The sequence below is a fragment of the Manis pentadactyla genome, chromosome 7 (assembly GCF_030020395.1).
Source record: "Manis pentadactyla isolate mManPen7 chromosome 7, mManPen7.hap1, whole genome shotgun sequence".
NCBI lineage: Eukaryota > Metazoa > Chordata > Mammalia > Pholidota > Manidae > Manis > Manis pentadactyla.
Window position 1 is genome coordinate 20,247,308 of NC_080025.1, and position 18,760 is coordinate 20,266,067.

The 18,760-nt window shown below is 36.0% G+C and overlaps 1 protein-coding gene across 3 annotated transcripts in view; it reads left to right on the top strand.

Annotated features, from left to right (window-relative positions):
- Positions 1–18,760, top strand: part of WRN (WRN RecQ like helicase) — a 140,459-nt gene that overhangs the window by 63,338 nt on the left and 58,361 nt on the right. For all 3 annotated transcript variants that reach the window (XM_036894217.2, XM_036894219.2, XM_057505167.1), the window contains 2 exons: positions 2,927–3,009; positions 6,444–6,550. In XM_036894217.2, coding sequence (XP_036750112.2) covers positions 2,927–3,009; positions 6,444–6,550 — 190 coding nt within the window. The remainder of the gene's footprint in view (positions 1–2,926; positions 3,010–6,443; positions 6,551–18,760) is intronic.

Genomic DNA, 18,760 nt, shown 5'->3' on the forward strand with positions numbered 1-18,760 from the left:
CAAACACATGTGTGCATGTACTTACTGAATTGGAAAATGCATGCAAATATGTAACCCAAACCACTATCAAGATATAGACTATTACTGTCACTCCAGAAAGTACCTTCATGTTCCTTTCCTGTCTATCCATTCTGCCTCCATCCTAAAGCAAACCACTGTTCTAATTTTTCTACCATACTTTTGTTTGTTCTAGCACTTCATAGAAATGGAGTCATACAAAATGAACTCTTTTGAGTAAGACTTATTTCATTCAACATAGTTGTTTGAAAATCCTCCATGTTATTACATGGATCAGTAGTTTAAAAAAAAATAACAGTGGTATTTCATTTCAAAATACTAGTTTGCTTTCTGATTTCCTTATTGATTGATGCCTAAGCTATTTCTAGTTTTAGGCTATCACTAATAAGGCTGTTATGAACATTATATAAAACTGTTTTGTGAACATGTTTTCTCTTTTTCCTAAACATTATTAATCACCTATATTGAGGTGTGATTGATATACAATAAATTTTGCATACTTAGAGTGTCTAATTTGGTAAGTCTGGGCACATAAACACTCACGAAACCATCACTACAATTCAGATAATGAACGTATCCATTATCCCCAGAGTTTACTCAGACTGTTTTAATCTGTTTCTACCACCTTTCCCTACCTTCTCCACCCCTCACCAGGTAACTACTGATCTGCTTTCTGTCACTATAGATTCGTTTACATTTTCTCCAATTGTATGTAAACAGAATCAGTCATGCAATATATGCTCTTTTTTTGTCTGATCTAAATCACACAGCATAGTTATTTTGAGGATCATCATATTGTTATGTGTATCAGTAGTTCATTCCTTTTTATTGCTAGATAGATTGCATTAAATGGATATGCCACAACATCTTTTCATACAATTACTGTCCATCTGTATCTTCATTGAGGAAGTGTCTCTATTCCTATCTTTTGCCAATTCTTTATCGTTAATTTTTTCTTACTGAGTTTTGATGGTTATTTATATATTCTGAATATAAATCCTTTGTTTGATATATGTTTTGCAAACATTTTCTCCGAGATTATAACTTCTCTTTTCATTGTCTTAACAGTTCTTTTGAAGAACAGCAGTTTTCATTTTGACAAAGTTCAGCTTGTCAATTTGTTCTTCTGTGGATTTTGCTTTTTTGTGCTGAATCTAAGAAATATTAAACTCAAGATCTCAAAGACTTTCTTTTATATTTTCTCCTAAAAGTGTTAGAATTTCAAGTTTTATATTTAGATCTGTAACCCATTTTATCTAATTTTTGTACATTGAGGTTTTGATTACACTTTATTTTTTCCATAAGGATATCCAATTATTCCAGCTCCATCTGTTGAAGGGGCTGTTAATCCTTTCTCCACTGAATTTCCTTTGCAATTTTGTCAAAAACTGACTATGTGTATGTGGGTTCTATCACTACACTCCCTGTTTTCTGTTCTACCAACCTGTTTGTCTATCTGGATTGGAGATTACTATAGCTTATAATAAACCTGGAAATCAGGGAGTACAAGTCTTCCAATTTTGGTCTTGGATTTCAAAGTTTTTTGTCTCTTCTTGGTCCTTTGTATTTCCCTAAGTATTTCAACATCACTTTTCCAATGCAGATGCTGGCTGGGGCTTGATTGGGTTTATCTTGAATCTAGATATCTGTAGAATCAGCTGTCTTCATAATTATTATCCCTGTTTCACACTAAAGAAACTGAAGCACCTTGAAGTGACCTGCCTAAGACCCCTTAGCTTGCACCAAGTGGAATGAGATCCAAACCTGGGCAGTCTGACACAGAGCTTATTATTTATACCGTTTCCCATGTTAATTACAATCCTAAATTGATTTCATGAGATTAAAAGTGTATCTGTTTTGTTCCGAATTCCTAGTATAAGTACCATGTCTAGCACACAATCGATTACATATTTTAAAGTCTTTTCATAAAGGAATTTAAGGTTCACTTTATTTAACTTTATCTATGTCTGCATTTTGTAGAATGAAAAGGAGACTTTATAGACATTTTGCCCTAGATCTAACCTTTATTACAGACATTGTCTTAGTTAGGATTCTGTCTGCTCAGAATAGAAATCAGTCAAGCTAGCTTCAGCAAATACTGAATTTTGTATTAAGGATATAGGAATGTCTTGTGGATCCCACTGAAAACAAGTTAGCCAGCCCTTAGGAAGAGAGTTAGAATTGAGTATTGAAAATACGATAGGGCTTTCTTTGTATTTATAGTCTCTACACATCTTCCCTATTCTTTTCTCTGAGGAGATAAGCATTCTCTGCTTTTTGAGTCACAAAATAGAAGACTCCTCGGCAACTCCTTTTTATAACATGATACAGATCTTGCCACTTGCAGAGACTGACTGTTGTTTCTTGGTCAGATCCTCAAATTTTAGGACAGAGACAAATTAACTAGACTTTGATACAATCTCTAGCCATGACCCAGAAGATAAAGGGCAGGAGCGCAGAATACACTGGAGAAACATGGGTGTTGTGGGCTTAATCCTGGGGAGGGGAGAAAAATAGGCTAATGGGGTATAGTTCTCTGAGGACAGTGCTGAGTGGGTGGATTGTTAACACACAGAAGGTTCACTGTGGGCTTGATCATTTAACTCCGGCACTATTGTTTTGGGGTTAGATTACTGGAAATCAGAACTTGGGTTCTAATGTTACCTTAATTCTGAATACTCACTGACAGGCAATGCCAGGTTTTATTTTGATGCATTGAAGTGAAATCAAAGGACTGATATATGGATATATACACACACATGTATAACATACATTTAGTTTTTAGTAAGTAGCATAATGTATCATTTAAAAATTCATCACGTATTATGGTTTTAGTTGGAATTCATTGGGTGATTGTTTTCATTATTATATAGTATATTTCCTTTCTTGTTTTTGTTTGTTTTGACAGAGGCAAATACCGGATTGTATACATAACTCCAGAATTCTGTTCAGGTAACTTGGACCTACTTCAGCAGCTTGAGGCTAATATTGGTAAGTGGTACTGTCGGTAAGAGGTGCTGTGATAGGAACTTTATAGTATTTATTTGATTGAATTACCTTTTAAGTTAAACTTATGGGTGGGTACTGGTTTTCACTGGAGATAATTTAATACATTATCTCCTCCAAGGAGCTCTCTGATGTCTCTCTTATTTTAAACCCTGTAATTCCTTCTGCCTTACAAATTAGGCTCCTGTATTATAATTACTTGTTTCTGTGCCTGTTTTCTTCTGTTGGACTATAAACATTTTGGGGAAAAAAATACCAATCTTATTTATTTATATCTTCTTAGTGCAGTGTCTGGCCCATAGTAGGGATTTAAATGTATTATTGAATGAATGTTGAGTCTTAGATTCTTTGAAATTATAATTTCCTTTTTCTTTTCATATTCCAAATCTAAAACTAATGTAGTTCTTTACCCTTCCTGTTCATAAAAATCACCTTTCAAACATTAGGAAAATGTGGGATCCTCCAACCTTGAAAATGGTGATGTAACACACTGAGGGTGGGGTCCTGCTATCTGTACTTTTTCACAGGTGATTCTGAAATAAACTCAGGGTTGGAAAGCCCAGTACTTTTGATTATTTGCCATCAGTGAGTATGATTAAGTAAACAAAAATCAGATAATAAGCCAGAGCTTATTTCCTAGAAAGTGTAGTTATAGAATAAGTCAAAAACTGGTGACATGTTTTTTTGTACTTAATAATTTTTTGTGTGCTTTTTCCTTCTTGATGATTAGGCTCAGCTGTCCAAGAGTTGCAGTCATGCTTCTATTAGAAATGCATGTATTTCAAACATCCCATTGACCTAACTGATCTTACTTAGTTTTCTAAATATATATGCTCTCATGGTATAATTCTGTATTAAGAAAATTCCGGATAGGTAGCGTTATCAACATTGCAAGCATTTCATTTCATTTAGTAGCTACTTGGATATAACTCTAGGAAAGTGTATACCGATTTTTCTAACAATATAATGAAAATAATTCATATCTTTTTAGTATGTGTTAAATACCAATAAAAGAATGATGGCAGGAATTAACATTTGGTTAAATGTTATCAAAGAGTGCATCCATGAACTATTAAACTCTTATTAACATACTATGTTTATGCCTTTAATGGAAAACAAATTTAGTGTATCTCCTATTAGGTTGTATGAAATTCTTAAGGATATTTCACTTTAGATTAAGCCTAACTACTGCAGATAAATAAATTTCATGATTTTATTGCAAAAGCTAGGGTACACTACTGTCTTTTTAGTAGAGATATTTTTTGTTTCATTTTAACATTTGCTTTGTTTCTATGATGGAGTTAGTCAATAATTAGCTTAAGTATTTACTTAGCTCCTTTTGATAGGTAGATCTAATTCTCTATTTTTACTTTTAGCAATGGGTTAAATTACGAACACTGCAATCATTAGAGCAGAAAACTGCTCTAATATACTAATGGGTGAAATGCTTTTTTGGTTGATTCTCAGTGTTGAACAAAATGGGATAAATTCTTTCTGAAATATTTTTCTTTGGCTTTTGCAGTAAATTGTAAAATGGTTGCTAAAGTGAATATACATATAATTTTATTTGTGCTGTAGTCTGACATTTAGCTAGTCAGATTTATGATGTTTATGATAAGTGTTAACATTATTTAAGTAGTATGGGTTTATAACAAAAGCTGCAAACATAATTTTATATGGAGACTCCTTAAAACTACACTTGTCTTTTAACTTTGAAAATCAGGCCTTGTGTCATAGGTATCCCAAAATGAAATATGTATAGGACCTTGGTAGACACTGGACTTGCCAATTTAGAGTGAAAGTTGGGAAAAATCTTGCTGAAACTGATTGTGAGAGGCTAAGTTCAGTGCCAAGAAATGATAGTCAAACTTAATTTTAAGGAAGGTTTTTAAATAAAGGAGAAGCCATCATATTTGTTTTAACCTATTTAATTTAACATCTGGGTCATTTAATCTCTAAAGCTAAATAAGTATACTGTTAACACTGAATTTTTCTCAGCCATTCAGTAGTAACCAGAGAATTTTGATGCTAGTTGACTCATATTTGCTCATATTTAATAGGTTTCTTTTTTTTTTTTTGCTTTCTTCTCCAACTCTACTGTAGTTGGTAATCTCAATGAACTGTAAATGTTTATATACATATCTGTCTCTTTTAGAATTGTGAGCACCTCGAGGTTATGGATTGTATTTTATTAATCTTTTTATTCCTAGAGTGTTTGGATTATAGTGAGTATTTATTAATCATAAGATTTTTTTTATTGATCTGTCTTTTAAGCCAGGCTTTATCTTAGCATTGCAAGTGAATGATCTAATTTAATCTTCAAAGATTATAATTGAACTAAAACTAAACTTCAAACTAAAAAAATGTTAGGTACTCTTATTATCTACCTTTTATTTGTGGGAAACTGACACTTGGAAGCTCCAGTAACTTGCTTAAGGTAATACAAACGTAAGTGGCCAAGCCAGCTGCTTCTTCTGGGTAGTCTGACTCACAAACCCATATTTTTAATCTCCTCACTAGTGGTAGAGCATTATTAATACTGAGATAAGTATCAAGTAACTATCTCCAATGAAGGAAAAAATCATTTTTGTCTTAAGTATTAATTTGGTAATGGAGGACAAAAACACTATGGTCATTACTTTGAAATATCTGAAGACATTTTAATGGATGGTTATACAATAAAGCCCTTTTCTGAAATGCATTACTACATGCTTTATTGAATCCATTCCAGTGCGGGCGTGTTGTGCACAGGTGGAGTGCTGGGGTTGCTAGGGGGAAGAAAGAACAAATTATATTCCTTGCTACCTACTTTGTACATAGTGAGTATTAGTTCTCCCCTTACCATTTCACTTATGGAATACGGATGTCATCCTGTCTTCCAAGACTGGCATTTCAGAGGAACTTTCTGCAATATGTGATGTGATCAGTCGTGCACAGTGATGCTCTTAATCCCAGTAGAAATGTGCTGACTCTTTCTCTTTTGATAGATAAGCCATGAGATAAAATTGAAAGTATTACCAAAGAGAAATAGAGATTTTTTTTTAAGTAATTTTCATCACAGATGGCTCATGAGTGATAGTTTTGAGGAAAAAGTAATAGTAAGAAGTTTGTTTCTCTGAGGAATAATGGGGAAAGCTGAAATCCAATAAATCTGTTATTTAGGTAATATGTAAGTATTTCCTTCTTTTGTCTGTGTCTCAGTAGAAATATCTGCCCTTCTCTATTCTCAATAGATTTTTGGTGTTACCTGATGTTATTTATGCTTGCATATAGATGAAACAAAGACTTTGATTTGAATTATTTGTTCTCTTTTCTGTAATAATTTCTGTATTCTAAGTGAAGAAGGTGATAATTTAGATGAATTCATTACTTCTTTTCGAACCTTATTTTCCCCATTTATATGTTTCTCTTTTTTATAGGTATCACACTTATCGCTGTGGATGAAGCTCACTGTATTTCTGAGTGGGGACATGATTTTAGAAATTCATTCAGGGCTTTGGGCTCCTTGAAGGTAGCCCTCCCGTTGGTAAGCTTTGCCACATGGACTGTCTTGAACTGACATTCTTACCAAGGGAAAGTGTAGGATTGGGAAATGACTAAAAAGTTGAAGACTTCTGTATGAATGGGCAAGTAGGTGGTGTAAGCAGTGGAAGATTTTTAAAAAATTTTAACTTTGGCTTCCTTCTAAAGTGGTCATGTGATCTATTGAGGAATGCTATGGAGTAGGGGTTGGTAAACATTTTCTGGAAGAACCAGTTAAATACTTTAAGCTTTTTGGGCCACATATAGTCACATGTTTTTCTTTCTTTCCTTGTTTTCTTACAACTTTAAAAAATATAAAAGCTATTCTTTGCTTGTGGGCCAAAAAAAACCAAAAAACAGGTCATGGGCCAGATTTGACCTGTAGAAAGAACATAGTTTGTAGGCCACTGCTTTAGAATCATGGTTGATCCCAAGCCTTCTCAGTGAGTGCTTACCCATATGTCCTGTTACTCTAGGATTCTGTAGAGCATGGTTACCTCGTCTTGTATCATATTGAAAACAACCTAAAAATAAAGCTATTCTAAAGAGATCTTAAAGGTTTTTGTATTAGAATTCCAATTTTTTCCATAGTGATAAAAAACAGCAAATTTTTATGTAAGTTGTTCTACGTGAATGGCATATTTTACGTGAATAGTTTGGAAACTTACAATACTGGCAACCTTTTAATTTTTTATTTTGAAAAGTTAAGAATTCACAGGCAGTTGTAAAAAAATGTACAGGGAGGCTCTATGTACCTTTCTCTCAGTTTCCCCAGTGGTAATGTCTTGCATAACTGTAGTACAGTAGCAGCACTATGAATATGACATTGATAAAGTCTCCACAGTTCATTCTTATTTCTCTAGTTTTATAAGTACTTGAATGTGTGTATTATTTTACACAGTTTTATCCCATAAGCAGATCTGTATAACTACCATTGTGATTAAGATACAGAAGTATTCCATTACCATAAGGCTGCCTGAAACTATCCTTTTACAGCTATACCCACTATTCTCCCCCAACCCGTAACTCTAACTCCTGATGACCACTAATCTTGTTTCTATACCTATAATTTTATTATTTCAAGAATGTTATATGAATGGAACCATACAGCTTGTCACCTTAGAGAATCAGTGACAGTTTTGCTCCACACAGTTCCCTTGAGATCCATCCACACAGTCATAGTCATAGTCATGCATATCAAATGTTTGTTCCTTTTTATCACTGCTTAGTATTCCACCATGTGGCTATTCCACAGGTTGTTTAACTATTCACCAGCTGAAGAACTTTTGTGTTGTTTCCATTTTTGGCTATTATGAATATTCCTGCTATGACATTTTTGTCTCTTCCAAAGGTCCTTCAATGGGTGTATGATTAGATAAATCATGAACATAAGTTTTCATTTCTCTGGGATAAATACCAAGGAGTGCAATTGCTGGGCTCTATAGTAAGTTCATGTCTATTTTTTTAAGGAACTGCTGAGCTGTTTTCCAGAGTGGCTGTCCCATTTGACAGTCCCACTAGCAATGTATGAGTGATCAGCTTCTCTTGTTATCATTTGGTGTTATCACATTTTTTTTCTTTTTTAAATCAGGTGAAGACACTTCATTTTAATTGAAATAGAGTTGACATAACAATATTATATTAGTTTCAGGTTTACAAGGTAGTAATTTGGCAATTAATATACAATCAAAATGCTCACCATGGTAAGTGTAGTTACAGTCTGACACCATGAAGAGTTACTCTTTTTGTATAGCCATTTTGATAAGTGCAGAGTATAACTTGTGTTTTTAATTTATGATTCTCCAATGGCTAATGATGTCAGACATTTTTTCATGTGCTAATTGCCTTTTTTGTCAAGTGCCTGATCTAATTGGTTTTTAACTTTTGAGTTTTAAGAGTTTTAAAAAATATACTGTAGTTATGAATCCTTGGTCAGATAGGTGGTTTGCATATATTTTCTTCTAATTTGTAGATGTTTTCTCATTCTCTTTACAGTGTGTTTCATATAACAAGCACTTTTAGTTTTGATAAAGTACAGCTTATCAATATTTGCTTTTATTGTGCTCTTCACCTAACCCTAAATTCTTAAGATTTACTTATAGTATTCTTTTTCTTTTCTAAAAATTTTGTAAAAATTTTATAGTTTTCTGTTTTACATTTTTAATCCATGATCCATTTTGAGTTAAATTTCGTATAAGGTGTGAGGGTTAGACAGATGTTCATAATTTTGCCTATAGATATCCAGTTGTTCCAGATCATTTGTTTGAAAAGGCTGTCCTTCTATTGAATTGCTTTGTCCCTTTGTTGGAAATTATTTGAATATATTTGTGTGGCTCTATTTCTGGGTTCTCTCCTCTACTGTATTAAGTGACTAAACAAGGTTGGTTTATGTTTAGGCTTTCATGGTAGTAGTGAGGCTGTGGTGTCTTCTGAGCCCAAGTATTAACAGTTGTATGAATAAACTAAGGAAAACTTAGAAATTGTTATTCTTTTGGTAGGTTGTCTAGTCAATTTCATTGCTTATTAATTGTGCTTATAAATAGCAAATTAGGAGGTATCTTAAAAATAGTTTCTCTTTGTTAGCTCTTCTTATAAAAATTTGGTTGGAGAAGACATTAAAATACAACAAACCAACAAAGAATTTGAATGTACGCAGGTAGCAAGTATATACTGAAGATGAATCAAACTAATGTGAATTACGCTGTAGCGTGAAACTGCCATTGGATCGATATTTTTATCTTGGTTAACCCCTCATAACATTCCTGTAAGTTGTATATCTTCATTACCTTCTTCTTAAAATAATTCTTCACTTGTCACTAGGCTGGCACACTCCCCTGGTTCTCTTCTTCAGTGCTGTCTCTTTGTTCTCTGCTTGCTTCCTCTGCTTGTTTTTCTCATCTCCCTGCCTTTTTTTTTTCTTTTACTGTTATTTTTTTTATTAAGGTATCATTGATATACATAATTATGAAGGTTTCACATGAGCAACATTGTGGTTCCGACATTCACTCACGTTATTATCAAGTCCTCCCGACATAACCTATTGCAGTCACTGTCCATCAGCGTAGTAAGGCGCTATAGAGTCACTACTTGTCTTCTCTGTGCTATACTTCCTTCCCCGTGCCCCTCCTGTATTATGTGAGCTAATAATAATACCCCTTCTCCCTCCATCCCTACCAGCCCTCTCCACCCGCTTACCCTATGGTAACCGCTAGTCCCTTCTTGGAGTCTGTGAGTCTGCTGCTGTTTTGTTCCTTCAGTTTTGCTTTGTTGTTTTATTCCACAAATGAGGGAAATCATTTGGTACTTGTCTTTCTCCATGTGGCATATTTCACCGAGCATAATACCCTCTAGATCCACCCATGTTGTTGCAAATGGTATGATCTGTTTCTTCTTTTGGCTAAATAATAGTCCATTGTGTATATGTACCACAACTTTATCCAGTCATCTACTGATAGAAACTTAGGTTGCTATCATGTCTTGGCCATTGTAAATGGTGCTGTGAGAAACATAGGGGTGCATATGTCTTTTGAATCAGGGATCTTGTTTTCTTTGGGTAAATCCCTAGGAGTGGAATTCCTGGGTCAAATGGTAATTCTACTTTTAGATTTTTGAAGAACCACCATATTGCTTTCCACAATGGTTGAACTAATTTACATTCCCACCAGCAGTGTAGAAGGGTTCTCCTTCCTCCACGTTCTCACCAGCATTTGTTTGTTCCTTGTCTTCTGGATGGTGGCCATCCTAACTGACGTGAGGTGGTATCTCATTGTGGTTTTCATTTGCATTTCCCTGATGATTAGCAATGTGGAGCATCTTTTCATGTGCTTGTTGGCCATCTGAATTTCTTCTTTGGAGAAGTGTCTGTTCAGGTCCTTTGCCAATTTTTTAATTGGGTTATTTGCTTTTTGGGTGTTGAGGTGTGTGAGTTCTTCATATATTTTGGATGTTAACCCCTTATTGATTATGTCATTTACAAATATATTCTCCCATACTGTAGGATGCCTTTTTGTTCTTCTGATGGTGTCCTTTGCTATACAGAAGCTTTTTAGTTTGATGTATTCCTATTGTTCATTTTTTATTTTGTTTCCCTTGCCCAAGGAGATGTATTCAGGAAAAAGTTGCTCAGGTTTATATGGAAGAGATTTTTGCCTATATTTTAAGAGTTTTATGGTTTCATGACTTACAGTCAGGTCTTTGATCCATTTTGAGTTTCCTTTTGTGTATGGAGAGACAGCAATCTAGTTTCATTCTCTTACATGTAGCTGTCCAGTTTTGCCAACACCAGTTGTTGAAGAGGCTGTCATTTCCCAATTGTATGTCCATGGCTCCTTTATTGTATATTAACTGACCATATATGTTTGGGTTAATATCTGGACCCTGTATTCTGTTCTACTGGTCTGTGGGTCTGTTTTTGTGCCAGTACCAAATTGTCTTGATTACTGTGGCTTTGTAGTAGAGCTTGAAGTTGGGGAGCAAGATCCCCCTGCTTTATTCTTCCTTCTCAGAATTGCTTTGGCTCTTCGGGGTCTTTTGTGGTTCCATATGAATTTTATAACTATTAGTTCCAGTTCGTTCAAGAATGCTGTTGGTATTTTGATAGGGATTGCATTGAATCTGTAGATTGCTTTAGGCAGGATGGCCATTTTGACAATATTAATTCTTCCTATCCATGAGCATGAGATGTATTTCCATTTATTGGGGTCTTCATTAATTTCACTCATAAGTGTCTTGTAGCTTTCAGGGTATAGGTCTTTCACCTCCTTGGTTAGGTTTATTCCTAGGTATTTTATTCTCTTTGATGCAATAGTAAATGGAATTGTTTTCCTGATTTTTCTTTCTGCTAGTTCATCATTAGTACATAGGAATGAAACAGATTTCTGTTTATTAATTTTGTATTATGCAACTTCACTAAATTCAGATATTCTTGTATTTTTGGGGTGATTCTTTAGGGTTTTTTATGTACAGTATTCATGTCTTCTGCCAAAAGTGACAGTTTAACTTCTTCCTTACTCTTTTGGATGCCTTTTATCTTTTTTTGTTGTCTGATTGCTGTGGCTAGGACCTCGAGTACTATGTTGAATAAAAGCGATGAGGGTAGGCATCCTTGCCTTGTTCCCAATCTTAGAGGAAAAGCTTTTAGCTTTTCGCTGTTAAGTATGATGTTGGCTGTGAGTATGTCATATGTGGCCTTTATGATGTTTAGGTGGTTGCTCTCTAATTTATTGAGAGTTTGTATCATGAATGTACGTTGAATTTTGTCAAATGTTTTTTCAGCATCTATTGAGATGATCATGTGATTTTTGTCCTCCTTTTTGTTGATGTGGTGGATGATGTTGATGGATTTTTGAATATTGTACTGTCATTGTGTCCCTGGGATAAATGCCTCTTGATCACGACTTATCTTTTTGATGTAATTTTGAATATAGTCTGCTAGTATTTTGTTGAGTATTTTTACATCTATGTTCATCAGGGATATTGGTCTGTAATTTTCTTTTTTGTGGTGTTTTTGCCTGGTTTTGGTTATTAGAGTGATGCTGGCCTCATAGAATGAGCTTGGAAATATTCCCTCCTCTTCTGTTTTTTGGAAAACTTTAAGGAGGATTGGTATTAGATCTTTTCTAGATGTTTGGTAAAATTCAGTGGTGAAGCCATCTGGTCCAGGAATTTTGTCCTTAGGTAGTTTTTTATTACAAATTCTATTTCATTGTCAGTAATTGGTCCATTCTGATTTTCTGTTTCTTCCTGGGTCAGTCTTGGAAGGTTGTATTTTTCTTGAGAGTTGTCCATTTCTTCTAGGTTATACAATTTATTAGCATATAACTTTTCATAGTATTCTCTAATAATTCTTTGTATTTGTGTTGTGTCTGTAGTGATTTTTCCGTTCTCATTTCTAATCCTGTTTTTATGTGTAGACTCTCTTTTTTTCTTGGTAAGTGTGGCTAGAGGTTTTTCTATTTTGTTTATTTTCTTGGGGAACCAACTCTTGGTTTCATTGATTCTATTGTTTTATCTTCCCAATTTTATTTATTTCTGCTCTGATTTGTATTACATCCCTCATTCTACTGACTTTGTGCCTCATTTGTTCTTGTTTTTCTAGTTTCCTTAGTTGTGAGTTTAGACTTTTATTTGGAATTTTTCTTCTTTCTTGAGGTAAGCCTGTATTGCAAAATTCTTTCCTGTTAGAACTGCCTTCAGTGCATCCCACAGGTTTTTAGGGTGTTGAGTTGTTGTTTTCATTTACCTCTATATATTGCTTGATCTATGTTTTTATTTGGTCATTGATCCATTGATTGCTTAGGAGCATGTTGTTTGGCCTCCATGTGTTTGTGGGCTTTTTTGTTTTCTTTGCATAGTTTATTTCTAGTTTGATACCTTTGTGGTCTGAGAAAGTTGTTGGCAAAATTTCCTCTGAATTTACTAAGGCTCTTTTTGTGGCCATCTATTCTGGAAAATGTTCATGTGCATTTGAGAAGAATGTGTATCCTGCTGCTTTTGGGTGGAGTGTTCTTAGATGTCTCTTAGATGTGTACTTAGGTCCGTCTGTTCCAGTATGTTGTTCAGTGCCTTTGCCTCCTTACTTTTTTTCTGTCTGATTGATCTATCCTTTGGGGTGAGTGGTATGTTGAAGTCTACTAAAATGAATGCATTGCATTCTATTTCCCCCCTTAATTCTGTTAGTGTTTGTTTCACATATTTGGGTGCTCTTCTGTTGGGTGCGTAGGTATTTATAATGGTTGTATAGTTTTGTTGGACTGACTCCTTTACCATTATATAATGTACTTCATTGTCTCTTTTCATTTTCTTTGTTTTGAATTCTATTTTGTCTGATATAAATACTGCTACACCTGCTTTTTCTTCCTGTTATCAGTATGAAATATCTCTTTACATCCCTTTACTTTTAGTCTGTGTATACCTTTGTGTTTGAAGTGAGTGAGTCTCTTGTAGGCAGCATATAGATGGGTCTTTTTTTTTTAGTCCATTCTGTAACTCTTCATCTTTTGATTGGTGCTTTCAGTCCATTTACATTTAGGGTTATTATCAATAAATATGTACTTACTGCCACTGTAGCCTTTAGATTTGTGGTTACCAAAGGTTCAAGGGCAGCTTCCTTACTAACGGTCTGCCTTAACTCGCTTATTATGTTATTTCAAACACAATCTAAATGTTATTTTTTTTCCTCCTCTTCTTTCTCCACTCTTTATATATTAGGTGTCGTATTCTGTACTCGTTGTGTATCCCTTGAGTAAGTTTGTGAATAGTAGTTAAATTTTTCCTTTGCTTAATAATTAATTGGTCTACTTCCTTTACTGTGGTTTTATTTTCTCTGGTGAAAGCTCTTTAGCTTTAGGAGCACTTCCATCTAGGGTAGTTCCTTTAAAATACATTGTTGAGATGGTTTGTGGGTGTTGAATTTCCTCAGCTTTTGCTTATCTGTAAAATGTTTAATCCCTGCTTCAAATTTAAATGATAATCTTACTGGGTAGAATATTCTTGTTTGAAGGCCCTTCTCTTTCATTGCATTATATATATCACACCACTCCCTTCTGGCCTGTAAGGTTTCTGCTGAGAAGTCCGATGACAGCCTGATTGGTTTTCTCTTTTTGTATGTGATCTTTTTTCTCTCTTTGGCTGCTTTTAGTACTCTCTCTCTGTCCTAGATCATCACCATTTTAATTATTATATATCTTGATGTTGTCCTTTTAGATTCCCTTGTGTTGGGAGATCTCTGGTCTTCCATGACCTGAGAGACTATTTCCTTCCCAGAATGGGGAAGTTTTCAGCAATTATTTCCTTAAGGAGACTTTCTATCCCTTTTTCTCTCTCTACTTCTTCTGGTATCCCTATAATGCAAATATTGTTCTGTTTGTATTGGTCACACATTTCTCTTATTATTATTTCATTCCTACAGATCCTTTTTTCTCTTTGTGCCTCAGCTACTTTGTTTTCCTGTTCTCTGTTTTCTACTTCATTTATCATCTCCTCTACCTTATCTAATCTGCTTTTAAAACCCTCCATTGTATGTTTCATTTCAGATACTGTATTTTTCAAAGTTTCTGTCTCTTTTTTTAAGTCCTCCCTTATATCTTGAGTATTTTCCTGCTGCTTTGTTAGCATGTTTATGATTTTTATTTGAAATCTTTTTCAAGAAGATTGGTGATTCCATTTTTACTAAGCCCTCTTTTTGGTGTTTCTGGGATTTTTGTTTGTACAAAATTCTTTTGCTGATCCACATTTCTAATGATTACTATGGAATTATAATTTTATGTGGCTGGCACCCTGTAATACCCAGGAGCTCCACTCTCCAGAACTTTCCAGCACCTTGAGCCATGGTGTAGGTAGCAGGCATGTCGTGCCAGTGCCTCCCGGGAGGAAATAGCTCTTCTCTGCTTTCTGGCCACAGTGCCTGCCTCCACTTCCAGGGCCAGTGGGCTGAGTGTGCAGGCAGCAACCTCCATACTACACCCTTGTAGCTGCTGTTGGCCATGCTGCCCTCTGGCTGGCCTGGTGCTATGGCGGGGGCAGTAGGTGAGTGGACAGGGGCCTTCTGGGAGGAAAGAGCGGCAGGCTGCTTATCACGGTCGGATGCCCTCGGCACTGTTTCCAGCCAGGGGGATGGAGCTCCTGAAGCTCCTGAAAATTCCTAACCTGCTGGGCTGAGTGTGTTGGGACAATTTTGTCCACCTGTCCTTTCTCCTGAGCAGCAAGGTCTATGTAATCCTTTCCCCTTTAGCAGCACTCTCACTGTTGGGAACTCTTTTAAAAAGTGCCCACCTTTCTTTTGTCCTGGAGTGGCCATTTGTGGGTACCTGTTCTTCATAAGAGGCTGGAATCTCAGCCTCTCTGAATGTTCCTCTTGTCTTTGCTTTGGTACCCCACTATTCTCCAGAGCACCGTGTAATATGGGTTCGTGCTCCCAGAGCAGATTTCTGGGGCGGGTGTCCAGCAGTCCTGGGCTTCTACTCCTTCCCTTTTCTTTTCCTCCTGCTTGTTAGCTTTGGTGTGGGGAGGGCTTGGGTCCTGCAGGATGGTGGCTTTGCTACTTTCCCCTTTTCTCTGAGGTCTTGTCTTTCCTTAGATGTAGGCAGTCTGTTCTAAAGTCCTCTGGTTGCTCTTTCAGAATTAGTTGTATTTGTTGTATTTTCGTGTTATATGTGGTTTTGGAAGGAAGTTTTTGCCCCACTTCTCCCACTGCTGTCTTTTTGTATCTCCCTCAAACTTTTATTATTATAATATTTGTTATCGTGAACTATGTTCAGTGATATTTGATGTTGTCATGTAATTGCTTTTGGGGAGCCATGAACCACACCCTTATAAGACAGTGAATTTATTTGGTAAATATTCTGTGTACTCTGACTGCTCTACGAACAGCCTGTTTGTTCCCCCATCTTTTTCCCTTTCCTTAGGCCTCCCTGTTCCTTGAGAAACAATATTGAAATTAGAAGCAGAAAGAATAATACAGAAAGGTTAATATTGGTATTAGTACATTTAATAGAGAAAGTGGTATTTGTATGGTGAAAAGCTAGTAAGTCTGCAGTGGCCTCTAAATGTTCAAGTGAAAGAAAGACATGCACATCTCTCTCTGTAAGCTGGAAATGATGCAGCTTAGTGCAGAAGGCATGTCACGAGCTGAAATGGTTTGAAAGCTAGGGCTCTTATGTCCAACAGGTAGCCCTATGTGAATACGAAGGAAATGTCTTAAAGGAAATTAGAAGTATTACTCCAGTGAACACATGAATGATAAGAAAGCAACAGTTTCATTGCTGATATGGAGAGGTTTTAGTGGTCTGGGTAGAAGGTCAAACCAGCCACAACATTCCCTTAAACTAAGGCCTACTCTAGTATAAGGCCCTAACTCTTCTATTCTCCGAAGGCTGTGAGAGGTGAGGAACCTGCAGCAGATAAGTTGGAAGCTAATAAAGGTTGTTCGTGAGGTTTAGGGAAAGATGCCATCTCAGTATAACATGAAAGTGCAGGTGAAGTAGGGGGTGCTGATGGATAAGCTGCAGGAAGTTATCCAGAAGATCCAGCTCTGAGAATTAATGAAAAAAAGTGGCCACACTAAGCAGCCATTGATGAAGCAGCAGCAGGTTGGAGAGGACTGACTCCAGTTTTGGAAGAAGTTCTGAAGTGTGGGTGAAATGTTATCAAACAGGATCACATGCTTCAGGGAAATCATTCATGAAAGGAACAGTCAACTGATGCAGCAAACTATTGTCTTACTTTAGGAAATTTGCCACAGCCACCCCAGCCTTTAGCAACTACCATCCCAGTCAGCAGCCATTAACATTAAGGCGAGACCCTCCACTAGCAAAACAAAAGGTAACTTGCCAAAAGCTGAGATCATTTTTGACATCTTTTTTAGCAATAATTGTGCAATTAAAGTACATACATTTCTTTAGACATAATGCTGTTGCACATGTAATAGACTACAGCATAGCATAAACATTACCTTCATATGCACTAGGAACCTCCACAATTCATGTATCTCGATTTATTGAGATATTCCCTTGATTGTGGGGGTCTGAAATTGAACCTGCAATCTGTGAGGTATGTCAGACAGGTCATGTCTTCTCCTCAAAATCTTCTCGTAGCAGACTGTTTCACTTTAAAGACAAAAGTCACTACAGTCATTTACAGTGATTTGGTCATAAATTTTCTTTTTTACCTCATCCTCTTCTGCTTGATCCTCATTGTGTGGGTTCTTGAATTCAAACACAAGCATGCTTCTGGAATGGACCTTGTTGCTGCTGTTCCCTTTCTTTGCTCAGGTAACTTACATGGTGTGATCCCTTAGCTTCTCTCAGGGCTTTTCTAGAATGTAACTTTGTATTTAGGCCTCCTGGGCCCACCATATTCAAAATTTCAGATTAATCCCTTCTACCAACTTTCAACATTCCTTATATTCCTTTGCTATTTTTAAGTAGCACTTATCACTGTTTAACTTTCTGTACTATATTTTGTCTGTTGTCCGTGGGTCCTCAGAATATTCTTTGTGGGGAGGGGTTTTTGATGGTTTTGTGTATAAAATCTAGCACAGTAGCTGGTGCACAGTGGGTGCTCTATAAATAAAGGGATAAATGAGTAAATTAATCAGAGAAGTAAATTTCCCTCACAGGTAGTGAGTGAGAGTATTGGTCTACACAGTATAACACTGCTAGTTTCTCAAGCAAATGAGTTGAAAGAAGTATAAAACACAGTTTTTGCCTTAAAGTAGCTTATAGTCCAGTAAGGAAATGTAGATTCATGCCTGTACATGTAGAAGGGATAATACCAAACAATAAAATGGCTTATGGAATGTTATGAATAATATAGAAAGGTTAAGAGTGTTCATTGTATATGGAGAGAAAGAAGATACTTGTATGTGAAAGTCACTGATCTAAGTGTATCTTGATGATGGCTTTCCGTTAATTTAGAATGGTTTCACGGAAGCTGTGGGAAAATAGGAAGCTTGCCTTCTGTAATCCTTTCCTAGGCCTTTGGCTCTAGAAGGATTGTATTAGAAGAGTTTTAAATATCTTGTGCAGTTCTTCAACACTTTACTGTGTTGAATTAAGTCTTTTGTTATGTATGGCTGTGGACTCCAGTGAATCATTTTCATTTCTCAGGATGAGTCAATATAACACAGGGTGTTTGTCAAGCAATTTCTGATAAAACCTTTTTTCCTAGTGTTTTCACAATCCTTGTTATTAGCTAAGTGGTGAGAAATGCCACCTGGTGGTTGTAGGACTTTCATTTTCCTCACTGTTCTCAGGGCTTTTTTTCCTCTTCCAATTGCAATTTCATTGGGACAGCTAGCATAAACTGCAGTGCTTCACACCATATTATTTCAACAAGTTCAAAAATAGTAAAGAAATCACTAAACCACTTGGCATAAAGATTCCCATTTAGACAGAATCAGACAAAGGGGGATCTCAAAAAAGAGCAGCCAGGGAGAAAGCTACATCAGTCTAAAAATTCTATAAAATTCAAGTAAGAGGAACTGTGAGTTCCTTGGGACACATTGGTTCTTTCCATTACTTTCTCCCTAGCCTTTTCACAAAGACCAGTGCCTAGGCCATACTCAGGACTATTAGCATGAGTGAGTGAATGGGAAAGCAAGATATTACGGAGTACAGAATTAGAATTAGCAACCAGTCCCAAAGTTAGAAGCAGATGGATGGTTACAGTTCTCTGAACCTGTAGCTGCTGCACCATGGAAGTATATGACTGAGTC